This window comes from Carettochelys insculpta, chromosome 2 (assembly GCF_033958435.1).
Source record: "Carettochelys insculpta isolate YL-2023 chromosome 2, ASM3395843v1, whole genome shotgun sequence".
Lineage (NCBI taxonomy): Eukaryota > Metazoa > Chordata > Testudines > Carettochelyidae > Carettochelys > Carettochelys insculpta.
Window position 1 is genome coordinate 69,816,023 of NC_134138.1, and position 22,711 is coordinate 69,838,733.

A 22,711-nucleotide genomic window follows, 5' to 3' on the forward strand; every position below is an offset into this window, starting at 1 on the left:
TCTAAATAAATAGTTTTAAAAATCTACCCTTTGATTCTCTTCTCTGGTAGCTAAAACACAGTAAATTGTGACATATCAAGGTCAGTTAGTCAGCTGCACTTTGGCTTCATCTTATGATACATGAAAGATTCTGATGGGAATTTCATGACATATAGGGTCAGGACAGCAATTTATAAACACCTGACAAAAATTTCCAAGTGATCTATTTTACCAATGTACTTTGAAGTGTCCATCTTCTGAAGGTAGCTGAGCTTGTGCCAAGCTGATACATTGCTAACATCTGTCAATGCACAGATTTACCCCACAGCCAAAAAAAAACCAGAAAGGAACATTTTGGAAGTGTGTCTTTTATGTGCGAGAGAATATTATGTTTGGCATTTTAATTGAGGAAGCAAATCTAATTTGTAGTGAAAAGATAATTGAGTTTTTGTGATGCTCTGTGGATTGATCTTGGTGAACTCGCATTAGCTCAGGAAGCAATTTTCTACCAATTACACTATGGCCACGCCTACACATGCCCCCGCTTCCAGAAGGGTCATGGTAATGAGCTGATGAGAAGATGCAAATGAGGTGCAGATAAAAATATTGTGCACCTCATTTGCATAGTCCCATGAAATCTTGCTTGTGGAAGATCCCCTCCCAGAAGCAAACACTGCTGTATAAACAGAGCTCTTTCAGAAGGAAATGGGGGTCCTTTCAAAGGAAATCCCCCTTCTGGAAGACCTTTCTTCCTCTCATTACCATGTGCCTTCCAGGGAGCAGGGGGTGAGTGTAGATGTGCCTATGAGACACTTTTGGTAGCTAGCTAAATCTGGACAAAAATAAGAGTTTCTGTATCTCTTTCAAGGGGTCACTTCATTAAGACCTAAGCACAATGCCAATAGTAGTCATATACCTACACTGTTCCTGTTTCAGAGCTAGCAGAGGAGAATTTCTTCCCTTCAGCGTTTCTGAACCCACTGATACCAATCTGCATTGTGCAAAAAAAATTAGTCAAAATAAAATGAGAAATATCCACTCGTCTCTTTTTGGTGGCTGTGAAACATAAAGTGTAGTATTTTAGGATCTTATAAATGGGTTCATTTTAACATGTTTAATGATATATTACAATGAAATCATTTGTAATATCATGTCAAAGTAGTTGAGCAGCAGAATAGTTTTCAGTCCAGTTAGAAGGATTAATATTGCTCATAGACTGAAACCTTACTTACAGGCTTTACAGGCTTTAAATCAACATGTTCCAAGGGGGGTTGCTGATAGCAGTATATGTCAAGTCCACCTACGAAATTTACTGAAAACACAACAGTTCCAGAAATGAATTAAATGGAAATGAAAATCCACACACAGAATTAAAAATGGAAAAACAATCTGAATAATAAATTATAATAGTAATAAAGAGCATACACACAGACACGAACACACACACCAATGAAAAATACTGTGAAACTCAGTTGTAGGGGGGCCTCAGGCTAGCTCCTTTGTGCCTGTTTAATTCTGTGCAGAGAGACACTAGTCACTAAAACCAAAGGCTGTGCCCTTTTCTATCCTCACACTCCCAAAAGGGGATGGTAGTATTTGTGGTGCACACACGGAGGAAGCCAGGTTATGGTATCGTAGCCTTTTATTTCTGGGGGATCTAATCAAGCAGTACTTGCCCAGATCAAAACCCCATGGATGTATGGATCTGGGGAGTCTGATCAGGAGAAGGGAACGTTCTGGACCCTGTGAGTCAAACTCTGCTTGTAGTTAAACACATAACAATCAATGGACTTGAATAATTGGAAATTACCTGTGTGAGACAGAGAGCAAAGTTTGTCCCTTTGTTTGTGGCCTTAAAGTGAGGAGTGAAGATCAAAAGGCAACAGAGCTTTTAAATAAATAAATAAAGGGAAGAAGGATTCTTTCAAAGATGAGTTTACTTTCAAAAGAGCAGCGTCTACACTGGCTTTCTTCTTTTGAAAGACGCTCTTTCGAAATCAGAACATGCAAATGAGGTACCAAATATGCAAATTTATACCTAATTTGCATTTTAGACTTACCTCATTTGCATACCTCTTTTGAAAGAGGAATTGAAGTGCACACGCACCCTATGGCTGTGGCCACACTTGGCCAAAATTTCAAAAGGGCCATGCTAGTGGCCAAATTGGAGAATACTAATGAGGCACTGAAATGAATATTCAGTGCCTTGTTAGCATGCTGCCGGCCGCGGCACTTCAAAAGTGCTGCGTTTCAATCATGTGTGGCTCATCTACATGGGGCCCTTTTCAAAAGGACCCTGCAGACTTCGAAATCTCCTTATTCCTAGTGGATTTCAAAGTCTGCGGGGTCCTTTTGAAAAGGGCCCCCTGTAGATGAGCCATGCACAATCGAAACACGGCACTTTTGAACTGCCGTGCTTAGCAGCATGCTAATGAGGTGATGAATATTCATTTCAGTGCCTCATTAGTATTCTCCAATTTGGCCATTAGCATGGCCCTTTCGAAATCTTGGCCAAGTGTGGCCACAGCCTAAAGCTTCCCAGGAAAGAAACTTGAATTTAGGAAATACATTTCTTTTGGATAATTCCCCACTTCAGAATCACACACAGCTCCTCTCTCACCAATCAGAAACAATCTGTATCAATAAGGAGAACTTAAACCAACTAATCGCTTCCTAACTAACATAAAACTGTGTAGGAAACAAAGCTAATGAATATTACTGACTGCCAACACTAATGCATCTTAGCATGACATAAAAAAATCTATCCCGTCCTTCAAATTGGAGACTGCAGATACTAGAGTTGATACGAGATGAATATCTATTGATTCATAATCATACACACATGAGCTACGTCAACACGTGAAGCCTACATCGAAGTAGCTTATTTCGATGTAGCGACATCGAAATACGCTATTTCGATGAATAACGTCTACATGTCCTCCAGGGCTGGCAATGTCAACGTTCAACATCGACGTTGCGCAGCACCACATCGAAATAGGCGCTGCGAGGGAACGTCTACACGCCAAAGTAGCACACATCGAAATAAGGGTGCCAGGCACAGCTGCAGACAGGGTCACAGGGCGGACTCAACAGCAAGCCGCTCCCTTAAAGGGCCCCTCCCAGACACAGTTGCACTAAACAACACAAGATCCACAGACCCGACAACTAGTTGCAGAACATGTGCATGCAGCATGGATCCCCAGCTGCAGCAGCAGCAGCCAGAAGCCCTGGGCTAAGGGCTGCTGCACACGGTGACCATAGAGCCCCACAGGGGCTGGAGAGAGAGCGTCTCTCAACCCCTCAGCTGATGGCCACCATGGCGGACCCCGCTATTTCGATGTTGCGGGACGTGGACTGGCTACACGTGCCCTACTTCGATGTTCAACTTCGAAGTAGGGCGCTATTCCCATCCCCTCATGGGGTTAGCAGCTTTGACGTCTCGCCGCCTAACGTCAATGTTAACATCGAAATAGCGCCCAACACGTGTAGCCGTGACGGGCGCTATTTCGAAGTTAGTGCTGCTACTTCGAAGTAGCGTGCACGTGTAGACACGGCTATGATCTTACAAAAGTCCTCTCACATAAACATGGATGGATGACTTGGACTCCATATTAAGAGAGCTCTGAAAACAAGAAATAGACCTATTACGTAAGAAAAAGGTAACAGAGAGGAAGCCGTGCTAGTCTATACACTATCAAAACAAAAAGCAGTCAAGTAGCACTTTAGAGACTAGCAAAATAGTTTATTAGGTGAGCTTTCGTGGGACAGACCCACTTCTTCAGACCATAGCCAGACCAGAACAGACTCAATATTTAAGGCACAGAGAACCAAAATAGGGGCTCGTCTGCATACTTGGCTCAATCTAATTCTTGACCTTCCCCCCCCACCCCTCCACTCTCTGATTTGCTCACCTTGATTATCTTTTTCTGATTTGTCCTCCTTGCTTACTGTTTTTGGTTCTCTGTGCCTTAAATATTGAGTCTGTTCTGCTCTGGTTATGGTCTGAAGAAGTGGGTCTGTCCCACGAAAGCTCATCACCTAATAAACCATTTTGCTGTCTTTAAAGTGCTACTTGACTGCTTTTTGTTTTGATAAGAAAAAGGAAAACATCGTTTTCTCCTTATAAACTGTGTTTTATACAGAGCTGGTTGAGTTTTATAAATTAGAATGCTTCCTTATGAGGTTCCTCTAGAAAGATTCACTTTCAGTTATTTTAATTATAAAGTATTCTTCAGATAAGTAATTTTTAGAAATTTGATCTAATTTGACCTGCTTTTTTTCACTTGTGTCTCAGCCGAGTCCCAGGATGGAAAAGGTAGCCATTAACTATGGAGATATCTGAGCTTCGGTTCTCAACTGGAGAAAAGAAATATTTCTGTGTACCACACAGCTGCAAGAGACATTCAGGTTTGACTATAGGAGCCAAATGTCTATCAAATAAAACTCTTTTTTTCTGCTTCAGTGAAATTTTAAGATGTATGTTTCCCTTTATTACAATGGAGTCAGAGTAAAAAGCCTTAACATTGATGTAGATCCCCCAGAAAAATAAAGTAGGGTAAGGATGGCACTGCATAAATGATTTATGAGTCTCTTGCCTACCTAATGAATTATAGGCAATACTTATTATGGATCCATAATGCTATTATAATAAGCTTTAATCCACAGAGGCTCATACATTGTGAATAAAGTTCTATGGAAATATGATTTGATTTTCCATGCAGCTGCATACCCTACACATTAAAAAAAAATTAGCAGCATATCCTGCATTCTATCATCTGGAACTCTCAAATACCCAGCATTTTAACTGTAAGTAAATTTTAGTTATGTTTTCTGTAAATACAGTACAGTGAAAGTAAATACAAACAAATACAGCAAATCCAGTACAAGTTTACACTGTACAATACTTCTGTTGTTGGTAAATAAAGTACTTTGCATACATTTTTGTTTGTTTCTTAATAGCTAATCTTGTTTTTCTTTAGTGTTGCACATTGCTAGGTATACCTCTCTGTTATCTAGAATATTTGAACATTCAGCAACCTCCCATTCCTGGGGCTGCCAGATATGAAAGAGTTTACTGTACTAGAAAAAGAACACTGCATGGAGGCCAGTCATTAACTATGTTCTTGCAGGCATACACTTAGAAAATTAGGGAGAGAATTTTAGCACCCTGCAGATAATTGCTGGTTACACAGGAAATTAGTTATTTTATCTGCAGCTGGCTGCAAACCATGATCCATATTTCCAGCGAATTGCTCTCTCCCTGTGTTGCCTCAGTTTATGGTTGTGCTGGGTGCTCAATAAGCAGTGTAAAAAAGTTCCTTAAGAGTTCACTATGCGCTGAGCTTGGAAGCTGCAAAACTGCCTTGACTGCTACCATGGGAAGTCTATTAAAATGACGTTCATTCATTCACGAGCACTATGGTCACTCTCCCTCAGCGAGAAAAGTGTTATTCTGGTTAATCCAGTGCTGTCTTCCATATATGGATTCCAAAATTTCTTTCCAGATTTGGGATGAAAGATAGAAAGATGAGAAAAGAGATCTGAAAAGATAGTGTCACACAGAAAATACTGTTTCTTTGGCTTTAGCCGCCAGCTGTAACTTTTTGTTTTCAAGATCTCTGAAAGCTGAGTGCAGAGGACTGTGCTGGAAGATCTGTCAAGTCCGTTTCATTCCTACGATTTTATGATTCTATATAGCTGCCTCTGTCAGGCCTCCATTATATTACTAATATTTCCTTTAAAAGATGTCCAGTTTTAGGTTTGATCCACCATAAAGGTATAAGAACATTCGCACGCCGAACACATACTCTGCTCTTTCAGGATCTCCACACTAACATCATGTTGAGTGGTTCAACTTGAAATGACTTTGGAGACAGCAAGATGAAGATCATTTAAATTTGTGTCAGGTCCACAGATTGATGGTTTAAAGTAAGATTACTCTCTGCTCTTCCTTTAAGTGAAGCTACTCTCCGGTGTCATCAACATATTGTATAATTTGCTTTCCCATAGTTCCGTGTAGTGAGCTTTGTTGCATGATTTGGAAGTAGAATTCTGATTTTATGAATGGGTGTTTTAATGTGATACAGCGTTCATTCATGAAGGGACATATGAATTGTGCAAGACATACTTAGTAGAAAGTTGGTCACTCGAGCAGACAGGTAGTGAACTCTTGCTAGGAAAAGAACCCAAATTCTACAAGAGACCTTTCTGTCACTGTTAGAAAGAGGAAGCCAGTTCAGTTGCATGAACATAAAATTGCTGTCTGGCTACAATACTCCATGTATAAAGTTCAAATTTACCTCCAAATTTACAAACTGAATCATATGTAATATGGAGATGAACTAAGTTTTCTTTGCAAGCTGGATTCACCTGGAGCAACTCCTCCCCTGCAGATTTGCTCTAGCCTCGAGACACTCCAGTCTTTTATCTGGGGTCAAGCTAACCAGAGCCACTTACCACGATAGGCCAACAGTAATTATTTTGCATCTTTATGTACAGCTCTCGCACCTGAGTTGAGGGTGACTCCACAGAAAAACCCTGCACTTGTCTGCAGGATCCTAGAAACTGCCATCCTGTTACAAGGGGAAACAGTTCAGTAGGTGTAAGGAAGATCAAAGGCAAAATCAATAGGCAGACATGACTATGTGATTGTTTTACTGTCTCCAAAAAGTACCTGGTCAGAGAAAAGGGGCAAGGAAGGAAAATAGTACAGAAAAATATCAGAAAATATCTTTTTTAAATGGTTTTAATTACTTGAGATTGGAGGCAGAGATTTCAAAGTTTAAAGGGCTTTTCAGAGCGATATTTTTTGCTCTGACACTGGACTGTGCCTTGGGCAAGACAGACCCCATACTTTACACTTTTCTCTCTTATTTTGGGTGTTCACATTTTGATGCTTGAGACTTATTCTGCAGGGATTTCTTTGCTTGATGAAACATAAGAAATGTTCTATCATGAGTAGACTTTGAGGACACTAAGACTGGACAAAAGCAAGCAGTCCTGTAGCACCTTAAAGATCAAAAAATATTTATTAGGTAATGAGCTTTCCTGGGTAAGACCACTTCTTCAGATTTGGAAAGGTTTCAAGGTCTTAACCACGAAGGCTCATTACCTAATAAATATATTTGTTAGTCTTTAAGGTGCTACAGGAGTGCTTGTTTTTTGTAAAGCTACAGACTAACATGGCTACCCCGCTGAGACTAAGACAGGAGTCATTTTAACAATGATCTTCACTGCTGAATGCCCTTTCCAGGTCTTCAGTGTTTTAACAATCAAGACATTAACCTCAGAGAGTCAGATCTTCATATTCTCTGATAGGAATAGGATACAAGGAGATAGAAGGAATATCAAAGAAGTTATCTAGATAATGAAGTTCAAATTTTCCTTCCCTGCAACACTTTGGCCCTCCTTATTCTCATTAAACTGTGCTTTGCAAAATGCTTTCTAGACATATTTTAAAAAGCTACTTAACACTTAATTCCATTATTGAAATTAAACCACATGCTGTGCAATTTCACAAAATATCTTTTAAAGTCCTTTCTTAAATTAAGCTTTTATATTGATTAAGGCCAAGATTCCTGCGGTCTCATAAAGTTTGTTTACAGCCACCAGTCCTGCTCTCTCGACAAATCGGCCAACTGGAAGCACAGCAAACAGGGCTGCCTGATGTCCTGGGAGCCGTGTCTGTCAACAGAGGGCCCCACAGAGTGTCCACACTGGGTTTCTATAGACAAATTCTATCAAGAAAGGCTTTCTGCGTCCTGCAGGAATGGCAGAATGCTGCCAACAGAAGTGTCACATTCTCTTGATTTACTGGCAACAGAATGCATTTATAATATGGATGCTCTGCGAGTTCTGTCGACAAAACTGCCTACTCTAGATGTAGCCTGAGGTATTAGGTTGACAATGGTTGCTTTGCTCTTTCTAGTTTCCATTTTGATTTTCAGTACCATAGTTCTACCCTTAGAATTTGGTTCATGCTCGTTTTACTAGGGCAACTCAACAAAGTTTGAGTCAGCTGCTTTTCTGTGGATTTGGCTATAATATATGCCAGCTAGCAACACTGCTTTGCACAAGTACTTTCGTAATAAAATATTAAAAGTTATAATATTTTATTTATTTTTGTTATATATTTTTCTTGTTTACATTTGAATTCCTACTTTTTCTTTTTTTAAGTATTACAATAACTTAAAATAACCTCTGAAGACTGAAATGAACTGATGAACCCATTGACTGTCATTTAGATATAGAAGAAGCTGACAGTTCCATTTAAAGCAATTCCAGACAATGAAAGTTGTGTGCAGTGGTTGCCTTTGAAAATAATGGTGTTACTGGCAAGCCAGCTTTTATAACTTCTTGAGAGAAGAATACTTGATAGAATTTGTTTTGGCTATCTACTGAATTTGCGTTTCTACTTTATTCCTGATTCTAACTGATTTTCTTATAATCCGTTGGCATTTCTGCATTTCCTCATAATGGGATTGCTGAAGTGCAAATGTGCATGCTAAATTGAGAAAAACATCCATGCATGGAGGTGGATGGAAAAACATATACCCCCACAGTAATCCACCAACTGCATTGATAGGGTACTACGAACACAAATGATGCCCTGCAGCTCTCACAATGCAGACTTCATACTGGTCTGCTAGAAGAGCAGCTCCACAAGTTAAACAGTAAAAGAAACTGTTATATATAAAGCTGGCTGCATTCCAGCTTCAGTCACACCTCAGAAAACAAGATCATAATGATAAATTCCAGGCTAGCTTTAGGGGGAACAAAGTTGAGAGTCTGCTTTTTAAGAAGCACTTTGATCTTTTGCGGGAGGCTGATTTAGACCTATGTGCTCTGTATTAGTGCATCTTTATCCCTCTGCTGGTTCTCAGGACATAAAGTCTGGTGCCCTTTTAAAGTGTTTAGTACAGAATGTAAGATTGACTGGAACTGATCTATGTCACTTACAGGTCAATGCCAAATTATAAGTTAGGTGTTTGCCACTCTAAGCTTGTTTTTTATGCTGTGCAGGACCTGGAAAGCTGTTTCTTGCCTTTTGATTTCAGTAATTGTACCATCTTCTTGCTTTAATTTCTTGTCAGTATGATCTGAATTTTCATCCTTAATTATTGAATCTCACTTCCGATCAGTCCCTTGTTTGTCCAATACACTATGGGGACTCTCATACAATTGAGTGACTCTTTCTTGGGACCAGCGGCCATGCAAGCTGCTCTCCAGAGAAGTGGGCTGACAGGGAGGTTGGCATAGCTTAGTGCACCAGGACCTGTAACTGTGATCTCAATCCTGGATACTTCCATGAGCCTAGGGACTCATGGGTATATTTTTTCCTGGGTGGCTTCAAGAAACTTGTTTTGTGATCTTTAGGAAAATGTAATGATTCTACTGTCAGCTCACAGATCTGTGTGGATTGATTTACACTCTCAGGGTTATCTTAGCAAAGAAAAAGACTAGAAACTTCCTTTTTCTTAAAACTTAGCTGGATTGTCCTCTACATTTCTTGGTCTCCTAAACATGGTAGGGCCCTACAGCTGCACACTTTAAGGACTCAGAGGACTAAATTGCTAATTCATGCATGCATTTTTAAATGAGTCAAACATGCAGAACTATTCATAAAAGGAAGCAATGGGAATATTCATCTGAACTGAAACCATTCAAATTACTTGCATCACAAGGCCCTTAACCAGTATGTAATCAGGATAATTTAGGTATAAGATCTGATTAATTAGCTTGATAATCTATTCAGCTTTCCATACAGCCCCCACAACACTCAATTATCTTTCAGTCCAGACCCACATATCGCATATTAAAAGCAGGACTGAAAGCTATTATTAAATTAGAGTTCTTAAGTCCAATGCCTGATAGCAAAACCTGTCACTTAGGGAACAGTAACACTGAAATAGATGTGCATTGAAGTGCAGATTAGAAATTGGAAGCACCTGTCTGTGTAAGAGAAAAAAGAAAGAGAAAAATTAAGAGAAGAAAGGGTTTGCACTTATGGGGTGGGAGTCTGGTACTTCCTGTACAAGGTTCACAAAGGAAAACAGATGCAAGGTAACCGTCCCTTGTATGTGAAAACGTACAAAGATTTAAAAAGAGGTTCAACTTTAAGAGAAAGGCTAGTGAAAGCTCAGGATGTGAACAGGCATCACTTAGATGTGATGTCAAATGAAAAGCGCAGGAGATGGACGCTGGAGGCTGGAGCAAGATTGATTTAACAATAGATACAATTTCAATAGAAAAGCGTAGGTGCTGGTAGTTGAGGTTTTGAATAACATTCATTTAAATGTAGATTTAATTTAAACAGAAAGGGCAAGGAGGGGGGAGAAGGTGGAGACCAGGATAAGATCAATATTAAATTAGCTAAGTGGAAGCTAGAATCAAATCAGTATGTTGAGTAGATTATTTGGGGATGAGGAAGGATAGAGGAGGCATACTTAACAAACTATGGATGAACACTAACTATAGGCTTTGTTTAGCCTTAATGGGATATTATTTATTATATTAGTGTCCCCTCAACACTTAAAGGCAGGGACAAGCCCTAGCCAAGGATGTCACATTTTTATTTATAAGTCAGTAAACTAATCTAATCCTAAAGGATATGCGTGCATGGGCATATGTGCACTTTAAATCTCTCCACAGGTGACTGCAGGCTAGTGTCTGTATTTCTGTATCACTAGGTATTCTGATGGTTTAAACTATAGTTCATTGCGTTGTTTAACTCTTCTAGGAGCAAGAAAAAAAAGAAAAGCTAAATTCAACATTACAACACTTTTTTTTAAGCTCACCTCATGTTACACAAGTAAGAAGGAGAATTAATCTGAATACAAAGGGTAGATTTTACTGAAATAACTTGAGTAATTGCCTCCCACATCTAAACCCTTTGGTTAGCCTACCCTGGCCGTAAGCAACCATAGTAGAAAGCCCTACCCACATTCCTGTGTCCTCTCTGGAGCTGTACCAGGCCAGCACGCAGGAAATTCTGTTGGGGGATTGTTTTGTTTTGTTTTGTTTTGTTTTGTAAATGTGGACCACACTTCTTTTTTCAATATAAAGGAACTCAAAATAGTCGTGTAATGAGTGTGCATAAGAGAGGTTAATGAACAATTTGAGTGGAAACGGTGATTGGGAAAATGATTTTGTTATCATAGAATTGTAGGGCTGGAAGGGGCCCCAGGAGGACATTGAGTTCAGACCCCTGCCTCCAGCAGGATCAACCTTCACTAAATCGTCCCAGCAAGGACTTTGTGGAGCAGGGACTTAAAAACCTCTAGGGATGGAGATTCCACCACCTCTCTAGGTAATGCATTCCAGTGCTTCACCACCCTCCTGGTGAAACAGTTTTTCCTAATATCCAATTCCATTGGATACAACCTACAACTCCCCCTCTGTAACTTGAGACCATTGCTCCTTGTTCTTCCATCTGTCACTACTCAGAACAGCCTCTCTTGATCCACTTAAAATCTCACTTCAGGAAGATGAAGGCTAAATCACCCCTCACTCTTCTGCAAACTAAATAAGCCCAAATCCCTCAGCCACTCCTCATAGGTCATGTGTCCCAGCCCCCTAATCATTTTCATTGTAAAAATGTATATAGTAATACAGGTTTTATAGAAATTACCTTCAGGGATCTTGCATCATAAGTGAAAAACAATATTCCCTCATCCCTCTCCCTTTCCGGCTGCTAGCAGTCACGGGCATACTGGGAAATGTAGTTCCCCCACTGTTCCAGGGCCAGCTCCCCAATGCTTTGGGCTCCCCCATCATGACCCGCAGGCTCCCCCTACACAGTGCAGCAGGGAGAAAAAGAGAGAAACTGGACATGGGGCCGGGGGGGAGGGATGCAGTCACACTCCACACCCATATATGGGCCTGTGTATTCACCCCCCTGTGGGTTGCTAGGACTTTTGAGAACAGGACTAATGATTCTTTGTGCTGCAGTAAATTGGGCTTCTTGATGATTATTTTCCAGGGAATGTGGGAGAACTTGTGTGTCCTTCAGGGCTTACAGGGGAAATTGTGGGAAGGTGCTGGACAATAACAAGCACTCCACGGTGTAGCCAGACAAAGTCTCCCCCTTACAAGCCAGCTTGCTCACTGCCCCCCCGCCGCCACTGAGAAGCACACAGGGCACAGAAACGGCTGCTGACAGCACCGTCTTTGATGCCCTCATTGAGGCCCAGATGTGCTAGCTTATCGTGACCCTGAGAAGCAGAAAGTACAGATAAAAGGCTAACAGGCCAAACTGTCAACAAGAGAGGGGGGGGGCCCTCAGGAAATCACCCCAGCTGGCATTGATGGATTTGATGACCACACAACCACCCCAGAAGGGGAAGTCCCCCGCCCACACAAAAAGAATGTCCTGTACTCCTAAATTGCTTATCTCCTGTCTTACAAGTGCAAATTAAGTAGGAATTGCCCTTGTAACAAACTGGCATCACAAAGACAGACCAGTGTGATCTGGCACCTTAGATAAGAAAGAGAATACGTAACCCAAAAAAGGGGGTATAAAAGAACTCTAACTTTGAGTGCATTCCCACCAACTACCTGCTGGTCGGGTCAGGTGATTGCCTCCCGAGGTCCACAACTGGGGACGCCCAACCTTGTATTCGTCTTTCCGCGGAATTGAGTGACCGATCCGACTTGGCTACGCTGGTATCGAGAGACGCAGAGAGGGTAAGATACACCCATGCTAGGTCTCTGACTTTTTTGTGCACAGCTAAAGAATTAGAGCTCTGTAACTAGATGTCGTTGTATCAAGATATCATTGTGTTAGATGGTAACAGATATCTTTGTACTGGATTGTAACGTAACTTGTTAACACCTGTACTTTGCTAGCATATAAGAAGTAAACAATAGCCTTTTGTAACTGCACGCTTATAACTGTAGCTTAAATAAACTTGTAACTAGTTAGGATCCACGCCTGACCCTGTTATCCTTTTGTCACTACAACACAGCCGACACAACAAAAGTACTTTAACCGTTTGGTTACTAAAGCCTGGCCGTGGGTGAGAGTGCTAGGAGCTGCCTGCTCAATGAGTAAAAGCCTGGGTTGCTTAGGCCCCAGGGGAATCCGTCAGCCTGTCTTGGTTGCTTGCAGTGACGAGCTCCCTGCTCTTGTAGTTTTAAACTCGGATGATAACAAGGGCATAGTTGGTACCTCACCGCACATTACCCAGCCACCGGCTAACACACGGTTGGCCCAACTCTCCCTTTTTAAAGCACCACGAAATTCAGAACAGAGAGGTTGTTGTATGGATGGAATGGGGTTCAGGGCCAATGCCTGATTAAAGGCCTGAGTCAAGTCTGCAGTGAAGATATATACAAATAATTTACCACAGGCAAGAATGGAATTGGCAAGAATAAGTGAGGCAGATTTTCCCAAGCCTTTTGATTCACTTTTTCTGAAAGCTTGTGTTCTCTTAACAAGTTTCTAGAACATTTGTGTGATGTTGCCATTCTCCCTCTCATTGACTATCTACCTGTGTACACATAATGATCTGGAATGGACTGCAAATTTCTGTGTTTCTTCCGAAGGAATGACTCCCTCTTGCCATGGAACACATCCCAGAGCAAGTATGGCACCATGCTATGTCCTGTATCTGCACCCTGCACTGCTGCCTATTGTATACGTGGCTATTGAAGACGCACTATATCGTCATACTAGCAGATAACGCCTCTCTAGCTTCTCACTGAGGAAAGGGTAGGCACTGTTCCTGTTTCAGAGTCCATGGCACAGCCCTCTAGATGTTCAGGGTATCTCCCCGCTGATGGGGAAAAAACTAAAACTAGCCCATAAAAAGCAGACTGATAAACCTTCAAGGAGCCAAAATGAGGAAACAACAAAAAAAAATGTCAGCCCAGCATCTTTCTGAGAGGACCAGGAAGGCCTAGGCTTTCAAGCCATTTCCCTGGTCAACAACCCTTGTGTCTGGTGGGCAGGGAGCTCTGAGTTGCAGCTCTGCTCCTTCAGAGTGCTGCCCTGTCCTGAGCAGAGATTCTCCTTTCTAAAGACCTGCCCATTTGGAGGCTTGACAAGCCTGACAGCTGCTCTGCTTTTCCATAGAAGACTTTAACTTCTTTCTGGAGGGAGTAAGGCGCTGCCCACCATACATTTATACACAGATCACTTCACCTAGCCCCTCCTAGTCACCCCAGGGACAAAACCCAGCAGCGATTTAGCAGTGCAAAGAAATACTGCATGACAGAATACCATTTCCAATCTGCATGTTGACTTGCAGGGCAGAGGCTAACATGGATTTCTTTTCTCCTTTTTTTCTTTGTCATGGCTGATATTTTTGAAGGCGAGAGTCACAGTGTGGGTTCATTATTCAGCAGTAGAATAAGAAGGTCAAATCCTTTCTTCATTGAAATTAATGTAAATTTTGCCTTTTCCTTTAGCGGGATCAGGATTTCAATCAGTATCTATACTGCTGGTAGTATTCAACAGGTTTTTATTTGTGTAGTTCCCAGACATTTTGCTACTTGAGGCGGAAAGCTTATCTGTCCATGCGTTTCCATAGTACCTCGCACAACTGGATCCTGATGCTGGCTGAGACTGCTTCATAATTCTTCAATGTGTTTAATAAAGTAACATGTAGGGATAATTCCAGGAGCGGAATGGCCTTTGCTGTGTTTGTCTTCCTTATTTACTTCAGAATGCATTGTGTTAGCTTAGTCTAAGAGCAGTTTTGGATTCCAAGTTAATCCAGCAGTGCACAAGCATTATGTACTAATTTTCTGATAGGCAGGAGGGCTTCAAAGGTGTTGCCAGATCATCCCACCCAGCATGGTTTAAACAGAAGATTAATCTTCAGTATTAGCAAGATGGGACAGGTAAAGGAGGTCAAAAGTGGCACAAGAAATATGACTCTAAACAATCAGCTTCCAGTGACACATAAGACTCAGTGGTGCCAGAACTGTGGATTGAAAATTAGCACCAGAAAATTTAGGTCCTCTGTGGGCTGCTGGAGCTCCTGGGACCACCAGGTTAGCCAATTCATCTCCAGACAGATAATAAATGTAGAACCCACGGGAGGAAAGAAAAGCATATCATTTGTTGTTGGAGAAGTCTATTCACACTTGGTCACAGCTCCAGGCACTCCTGGGAGGGACACACTGGGACTGGGACTTCATCCTGCCTCCTTCTTCAACAGCACATCTTGCTCTTGGCTCACTCAATTGTTAATCTTTGGAGGTTTCTGGCACAGGCAGCTCAGAAAGATGCAAGTATCCACATAAGCCTCCCAAAATACAGCTACTCTCTGCTGTCTTATAAAAACACTCCAAACTTAGGGGACTGCTTTAAATCTGGCAGAAACAACATTGATTCAGTGCCAGCTAGTAAAGCCTTTTCTCATTCTGTTGTGACGATCAGTCAAGCATATTCAAGTACTAGCCATTAATGACACACTGTGTTTCTCCTCTTTACCTTTTATTATAATACTAACAGCAACCTCAAAGACTCCTAATGATAATTTAAGATTGGAACTGCTGGATCCTTTTCTGAAAGTTTCAGAAACATCCTGCTTTCAATAAGCTTAATTAGGATGTTTAGTGTCTTGCAATACTTATGGTCCTTGTCCTAAGTAACACAGCAGACAGGAGGCAGCCAGACAACTTTCCAACACCACATTTTACAGACCGCTCTCCGCTGATCCCACTTTGGAATTCCAAAGGAAATTACAACAACTACTGAAGGAACTCCCTGCTGCTACTCGGGACCTCATTAACTCAGACACACCATCTGAGTTGCAGCCAGGACTATTCTATTTACTTCCCAAAATCCACAAACCTGGAAACCCTGGACGCCCTATCATTTCAGGTATTGGAACCCTTACCACCGGACTATCCAGTTACGTGGACTCCCTCCTCAAACCCTATGCCACCAACGCTCCCAGCTATAGCTGAGATACCACCGACTTCCTGAGGAAATTACAAAACATCGGAAAAGTTCCTGATAACACCATCCTTGCCACAATGGATGTAGAGGCTCTGTACACTAATATTCCTCATAAAGACGGATTACAAGCAATCAGGAATACCATCCCTGGTGCCACAACAGCCAATCTGGTGTCTGACCTCTGTAACTTTGTTCTCACACACAATCATTTCTGTTTTGGAGACAATTTATACCTCCAAATTAGTGGAACTGCTATGGGCACCCGCATGGCCCCACAGTACGCTAATATATTTATGGCTGACCTGGAACAACGATTCCTCAGCTCTCGTCCCCTATTACCACTCCTCTACTTAAGATACATTGATGACATCTTTATGATTTGGACCCATGGTACAGAGGCTCTAGAGGAATTCCACAGAGACTTTAACAATCTACACCCCACCATCAACTTATGCCTCGATTACAACATGCAAGAGATACATTTCCTGGACACTACAGTACTAAGCAAGGATGGCCTGATCAGTACCACACTGTACCGAAAACCTACTGATTGCTATACTTGTCTACACCCTTCTAGTTTCCATCCTGCACACATGACTAGATCCGTTGTTTACAGTCAAGCTCTTAGGTACAATCGCATTTGCTCTGATCCAACTGACAGAGACCAAAAACTACAAGAACTTTACCAAATATTCATAAACCTGAATTACCCACCAGGAGAAGTAAAAAAACAAATCAACAGGGCCAGACGAATACCCAGAGACCAGCTACTCCAAGATCGGCCCAAAAAAGCCAAGAACAGAACACCACTGGTCATCACCTACAGCCCCCAACTCAGACCACTGCAACGAATTATTAAAGACCTACAACCTATCCTTAATCAGGATGCCACGCTCCAGAAGGCCCTGGGTGACATGCCTGTTCTCTCCTACAGACAACCTCCCAACCTCATGAGGATCCTCACTAACAGCCACAGTCTATACCCCAGGAATACCAGTCCTGGAACCTTTCCCTGCAACAAAGCCTGCTGCCAGCTTTGTCCACATATCTTCTCTGGAAATACCATCACTGGACCTAACCAGGTTACTCACAGAATCACGGGCACTTTCTCATGCTCCTCTGCTAACATCATATATGCCATCATGTGCCAACAATGCCCAGATGCTTTGTATATTGGACAGACTTCTAACTCCCTTAGACAAAGGGCCAATGGGCACAAAACAGACATCAAAACACTCCAGATCCACAAACCAGTTAGTCAACATTTTAATAGAATGGGGCATTCTGTCAATGACCTAAAGGTATGTGTGTTACTGAAAAGGAATTATCGCACCGTTTTGGAAAGAGAAACATCTGAGCTGGCTTTTATATTCAAATTTGGCACATTAACACATGGTTTAAATCATGATGGGAACTTTCTGAGTCACTATAGGGGCTTGTCTGCATACTTGGCCCAATCTAATTCTTGACCTTCCCCCCCACCCCTCCCCTCTCTGATTTGCTCACCTTGATTATCTTTTTCTGATTTGTCCTCCTTGCTTACTGTTTTTGGTTCTCTGTGCCTTAAATATTGAGTCTGTTCTGGTCTGGCTATGGTCTGAAGAAGTGGGTCTGTCCCACAAAAGCTCATCACCTAATAAACCATTTTTCTAGTCTTTAAAGTGCTACTTAACTGCTTTTTGTTTGGATAGTGTATAGACCAGCACGGCTTCCTCTTTGTTACTACAGCAGACAGACAGTCAGCCTTCTTCTTCTTGATCATCCCCATACAATGCCACTATATTAATTATTTTGATTTATGGTGAAAAACCTCTTCTAATAAAATGTCACTCTTCAGGACTCCATTTCAAAAGGATTTAAGCATATGAAGTCTTCCAACTGGTGTGATGGCATATGAGTGGATTTCAAATAACTGTATAGCTTGTGATAGATTGGTGCAGGGTCTAGTTACTACTCAAATGTTTATTCTACTGAGAAAAGATGTGACTTCAATGAGATGCGGATCCCTTCTACAGTACGAGTGGTGACTGTTGCCTGAAGGCTTAATCAGGCATTTAGCAAAATAGTACCCATTTCATAGGGACATTGGAACAAACCAAGGTGAGCTGCATGTTAAAAGGATTTGTCACCCATCTTCAGATACTAGCAAGAATAGGGGAGTGGAAGGGGAGCCTAGAAAGCTACAGATACTTATGCTGTTCCAAGTGGTAGCTGGTTATGCCATCGTAATGCACTGCAAAGTGCATTGCTGGCATGTGAGTTTACCTTGGATGATGAAAACCAATATGGAACAGTGCCATTAAGGCAATGAGGGTAAGCTCAAGGCAAGGTTCAAAGGCTGGAGAGGCAAACAGGTGTAACTTTGCAGGCCAGACATTTTCAATATGGCACACAAACTTTATTATCATTGCAATGTTTTGCTTAGTCCCAGGCAGGTGACCTGAATAGAGGAAAAGAATTTATTCAGTTTCCCAATATCAGATCCCCTATGTGTCAGCTGATGTGCCTCTCATTAGCGCAGGGATTCTCAAACTTCATAGAACCACAACCCCACACTGACAATAAAAATTACTACACAACCCCAGGAAAGGGCACTGAAGCCTGAACCTGCCCAAGCCCCAATGACATGGGCAGTAGTGGAGGGGGGTAACTGAACTCCAGGGGCTTTTACCCCAACTGGTGGGCCTGCAACCTGAAGCCCAACATGCAGGACTTAAACCCCCAGGCTTTGGTCTCAGGAAGTGAGGCTCAAACGTCAGCTTTGGCGTTGGGCTTCCACAAGTCCAAGCCAGCACAGCTGACCCCATTAAAATGGGGTGGTGATCCATGTTAGGGTCCCAACCCACAGCTTGACAAGTACTATATTACTGCATAGACACTACACACTAGACACTGTGGTATAGTTGAACTGAGTCATACTATCATCACATTTTAAGGAGCAAACTTCAGGGAAGGTCTACACTAGTGCTTAAATATCAGAGAGGTCGCTGTGTTAGTCTGTATCTTCAAGAACAAGAAGAAGTCCTGTGGCACCTTATAGACTAACAGATATTTTGGAGCATAAGCTTTCATGGGCAAAGACTCACTTCATCAGATGCATGGGTGTACTTAAAGTTGATCACAGATATGCAATTTCAGCTACGGCAATTGCATAGCTAGAACTGACATATCTATAATCAACTTATCTGGCTATCCTCACTGAGGGAGGTCAATTGGAGAAACTCTCCCGTCGACTTCCCTGATTCCTTGCGCAAATGAGGAACACAGCAATCGACGGTCATTGTCTGATAGTTTGATTTCATGTGTTCCCCACTAGGTGTGTGAAATCAAACCCTGGAAGATCGATCCTAACCAGGTTGATCTCCTGGTTAGTGTAGATGTACGCTTCATGACCAGGTGCCCAGAACATTTGCTGGTTTGAAAACAGGACAGTTGAAGTATTGAAAACAATAAAGACACACTGGGGAAATGTTCTGTGGTGGGAGTTAGCGTACAATATCGAGGGACATCTATGGCTCTGCATGATAGCAAGGAGCTCTGTAACTGTGCAAGTCATATTAATATGTATGTAAATTGTTTTAATTTGACAGGTTTATGTGTTAATTAAGCATTTGAGGAAAAGCAGAGATGTCTATGAAGACAGGACTTGACAAAAACTTAGGGTATATCCATACTAATCAGGGACATTGGCATGCTGTGATTGATCTTCTGAGGATCAATTTTGCTGCATGTGTGAAGATGTGGCAAAATCAATCTCTCTGGGCTTGGCCATCGACCCTGGTAATCCATGTTGATGCACAGAGTAAGGGACATTGACACGAACTCGAAGAGCCCCAATCTACACCAGGGAAGAAAGTCGATTGTGATATGACAATTCTAGCTAAATGGCGTGGCTACAATTGCATATCTGGGATTCACTTTGATCCCTAGTGTAGATGAGGCCTTAGAAAGAATTCTATAGCTTCATGATAGGGAGAGCTATGAGCGAAAATATGCCCTGGATTTGCAGAGCCTGCTTAGTTTTACTTAGCCCAAGTAGAATGGCATAGTGTAAGAAATGGCAAAGTAATTCTGTTTGCAGGGCATGCTGTAGGTAGAAGTCAGCACACAACCAGAAAAGACTGATCTGAGCAAGCACAAAACCTGCACTGCACTGACAGAGAAAGTGAGTTAATAGGCAATTTAGAGGTTAATACATATGCATAAGGAACGACAACAGAAAGTTATACATAGTGAGTGGATAGCAAAGATAGGGACAGCTGTGAAATGACTGGTCCAGGAGCGGATGGTGGTAGCAGAATCGCAGTGTGCTTCCAGTGTGTAAGTAACACAGCATCCCAATGTGTAAGTGACTGACTGCTACTTCTGGGTGATTTGACTTACTGATAAAGGGTTTTTTTGTCCCATGACCTGAAGGCTGAATTCCATCCAATGCCTCCAGCCATACGCAAGGTTGGCTGAGGTGCTCAGGGCTCACCCTGCCAAGAACTGGGTAAGGCCTGGCAGCAGCTGGCACCACGGCAGAAATAAGCATAAGCAGCACTGCCCACCCCACTGCCCACTCAGGCTTGTCCCTGGGGCCCTTGCATCATGGTGGGGCCACAGATAAGTGAGTGACATTGAAAACTGGTACACATAGACAGAAATTTCACCCAGGTTTGGCCCTGCTGCACCCCCAGAGCAGTGCTGTGACCCCTTGCACAAGGGTGAATTTTGGTCTTGCCACTGCACTGCCATCATAATGGAGGGGCTGAGGGACCAATCCTAAATGGGTAGTGGGGTGACCTATACTGCTCCTCCACAGGGCTGGCTCCTACCCCAGAACTCCCCACCCCCCAGGGTCCTATCCAGCTTTGCTCTTCTTCCAGATGTCCACATTCCTTCTGCTCCGCTTGTAGACCTTGCTCAGCAACAACCTCAAGACCTGCTACAAGTACGGGTGCTGCAGCATGTGCACACATGGGGAAACCAGCCAGGGGGAGGGTGGCAGCTGGACATGTGGAAGTCGGTTGTGTGTGTTCCAGGTGAAAAATTCATGAGGTGGCCCCTGAGCAACAGTACAATGTTAACAGAATTCTGTCTACTGCTAAATGTTGCCAAGTCCTTGGGAATTCATTGCCACTTCTTTATTGCATCCCTCCGAAGGGAGTGGGTTCACAGGGCTTTTTATCACGTACTGTATAACTGTGTATATTAAACAATGTCAGGAAATAAACCTCTCTTGCTCATTTGACTGTTCTCAACAGATGTTCAATGGTGTGCATAAATGAAACGTGGTATTTCACAGACTACAATGTTATAGTTTTCTTAGTGTGGGTGATAATGTATAACGTGTTAATTAATATACTTGTCTAGCAATGCCACCTGGCAGGTTCTGTACTAGATATTACAGTATAATGGAACTTTTCCATTAAAAAGAGCCTTATGATAGAAAAAAAAATCAGCAAATTCAGCTCTCAGAATGTGTTTGCTCTGACAACAGCCTTGATATAGAGGACATAGGCATAAAAATGTTCGACTTGGTTATTAATTTTGGTTTTGTGGTCTGGCTGACTAGATAACATCTTTGTCTCTTGGACCGTGGAGACTTCCTGTAATTCTGCTCAGATGCAGAAGAGATTTGAACTTTTGTGGCAAATCTATTCCTCCTACTTCACTTCCTTTTCCTGACTCATTTAATTTACTTACAGCTGAACTCCCACTTCCATCTCAGTAGGTGCACCTATAGTTCAGAACTATCCCTTTTAGAGATATGCAAATGTTAGATTTACAACCTAGTATTTGGTGGCAATAAAATGTTATTGGTTGTTCCACTAAGAAACTCTAGAAAGTATTTATAAAGGTTAATCATGATTTTAAAAATGTATTTTGCTTTGCTTTCAGACTCCATTTTATTAAAAACATTCAGTACCTCTGACAAGCTGGTAACAACCTTCTCAGTTCATTTTTTCAGAGAAAATGATTTATAAACAGGATAGTGGCAGGTTTTTATGATTACAGATTTCACATCTTTTAGCATCTCTAAAAGCCTCATGTAAATTGATAGATCTACAATGGAAGAAATAAAAAAAGTGAAAGGACGAGATATAAACTGACTTTTTCGTTAGGGTGAATGATGGGCGGTATTAACCCCACTACAGCAGTACTCCTTTTACATGTCTTCCTCTTCATTTGCGTTGACCTGCAATCATCTTCCTTTGAAGTAAAAGTTAACTACAGTGTGAAACACAAGTAAGAGGAGCAATACCTGGAAATAAATGTTTCCTCAAGCATTTCTTACCCTTCAGAAGGTTGCTCATTGGCTGAAGTGCCAGCCCCAAAATCCATTTAAGCAGTGCTTATCCATGAAATAGTAAGCAGTTATTAATGTTTAAGCCTGGCTGACTGGTTTCAGTCCAAGAACTAGGCACAACTTTGCGCACAGAATGATACAGAGAATATTTAATCAGGGAGAGTCTCAATCGCAGATAGGACAGGGGTGAGCAAACTTTTCACATCAGGCTCCAATTCTTGTTCCTGCAATTAGCAAGGCCCTCCAGATGGTATGGAAGTGGGCGGTAGTCTCCCGGAAGTGATGACCTGCGCTCCCTCAGTAATGGTGGTGGTGAAGTCCGTGGGGACAAGAGGGGAGGAAGTGGATAAATCAGCTTTCTGAATGCCACTTTTTCTTTTGAAAAGTTTGGTTTTTATTTTTAGTTCACTCAAGGAAGACAGACCAACAAAAATGTTATAAATTTTCTTTTTTTATCGATTGGACCCACAGGATCATTTCTCTGACCCTGGCACTAAACAGGAAGAGGTTGATAGTAGTTGTGCTAGTTT

General features: G+C 42.0%; 1 protein-coding gene across 3 annotated transcripts in view; it reads right to left on the reverse strand.

Annotated features, from left to right (window-relative positions):
* The window catches only part of NKAIN3 (sodium/potassium transporting ATPase interacting 3), a 568,457-nt gene that overhangs the window by 14,720 nt on the left and 531,026 nt on the right, over window positions 1-22,711 (reverse strand). For 2 of the 3 annotated variants that reach the window (XM_074985759.1, XM_074985758.1), the window contains exon 6: window positions 1,212-1,291. The exons of the other annotated variant lie outside the window; for it this stretch is intronic. In XM_074985759.1, the coding sequence (XP_074841860.1) occupies window positions 1,212-1,291 (80 nt within the window). The remainder of the gene's footprint in view (window positions 1-1,211; window positions 1,292-22,711) is intronic. 3 annotated transcript variants of the gene reach the window in all.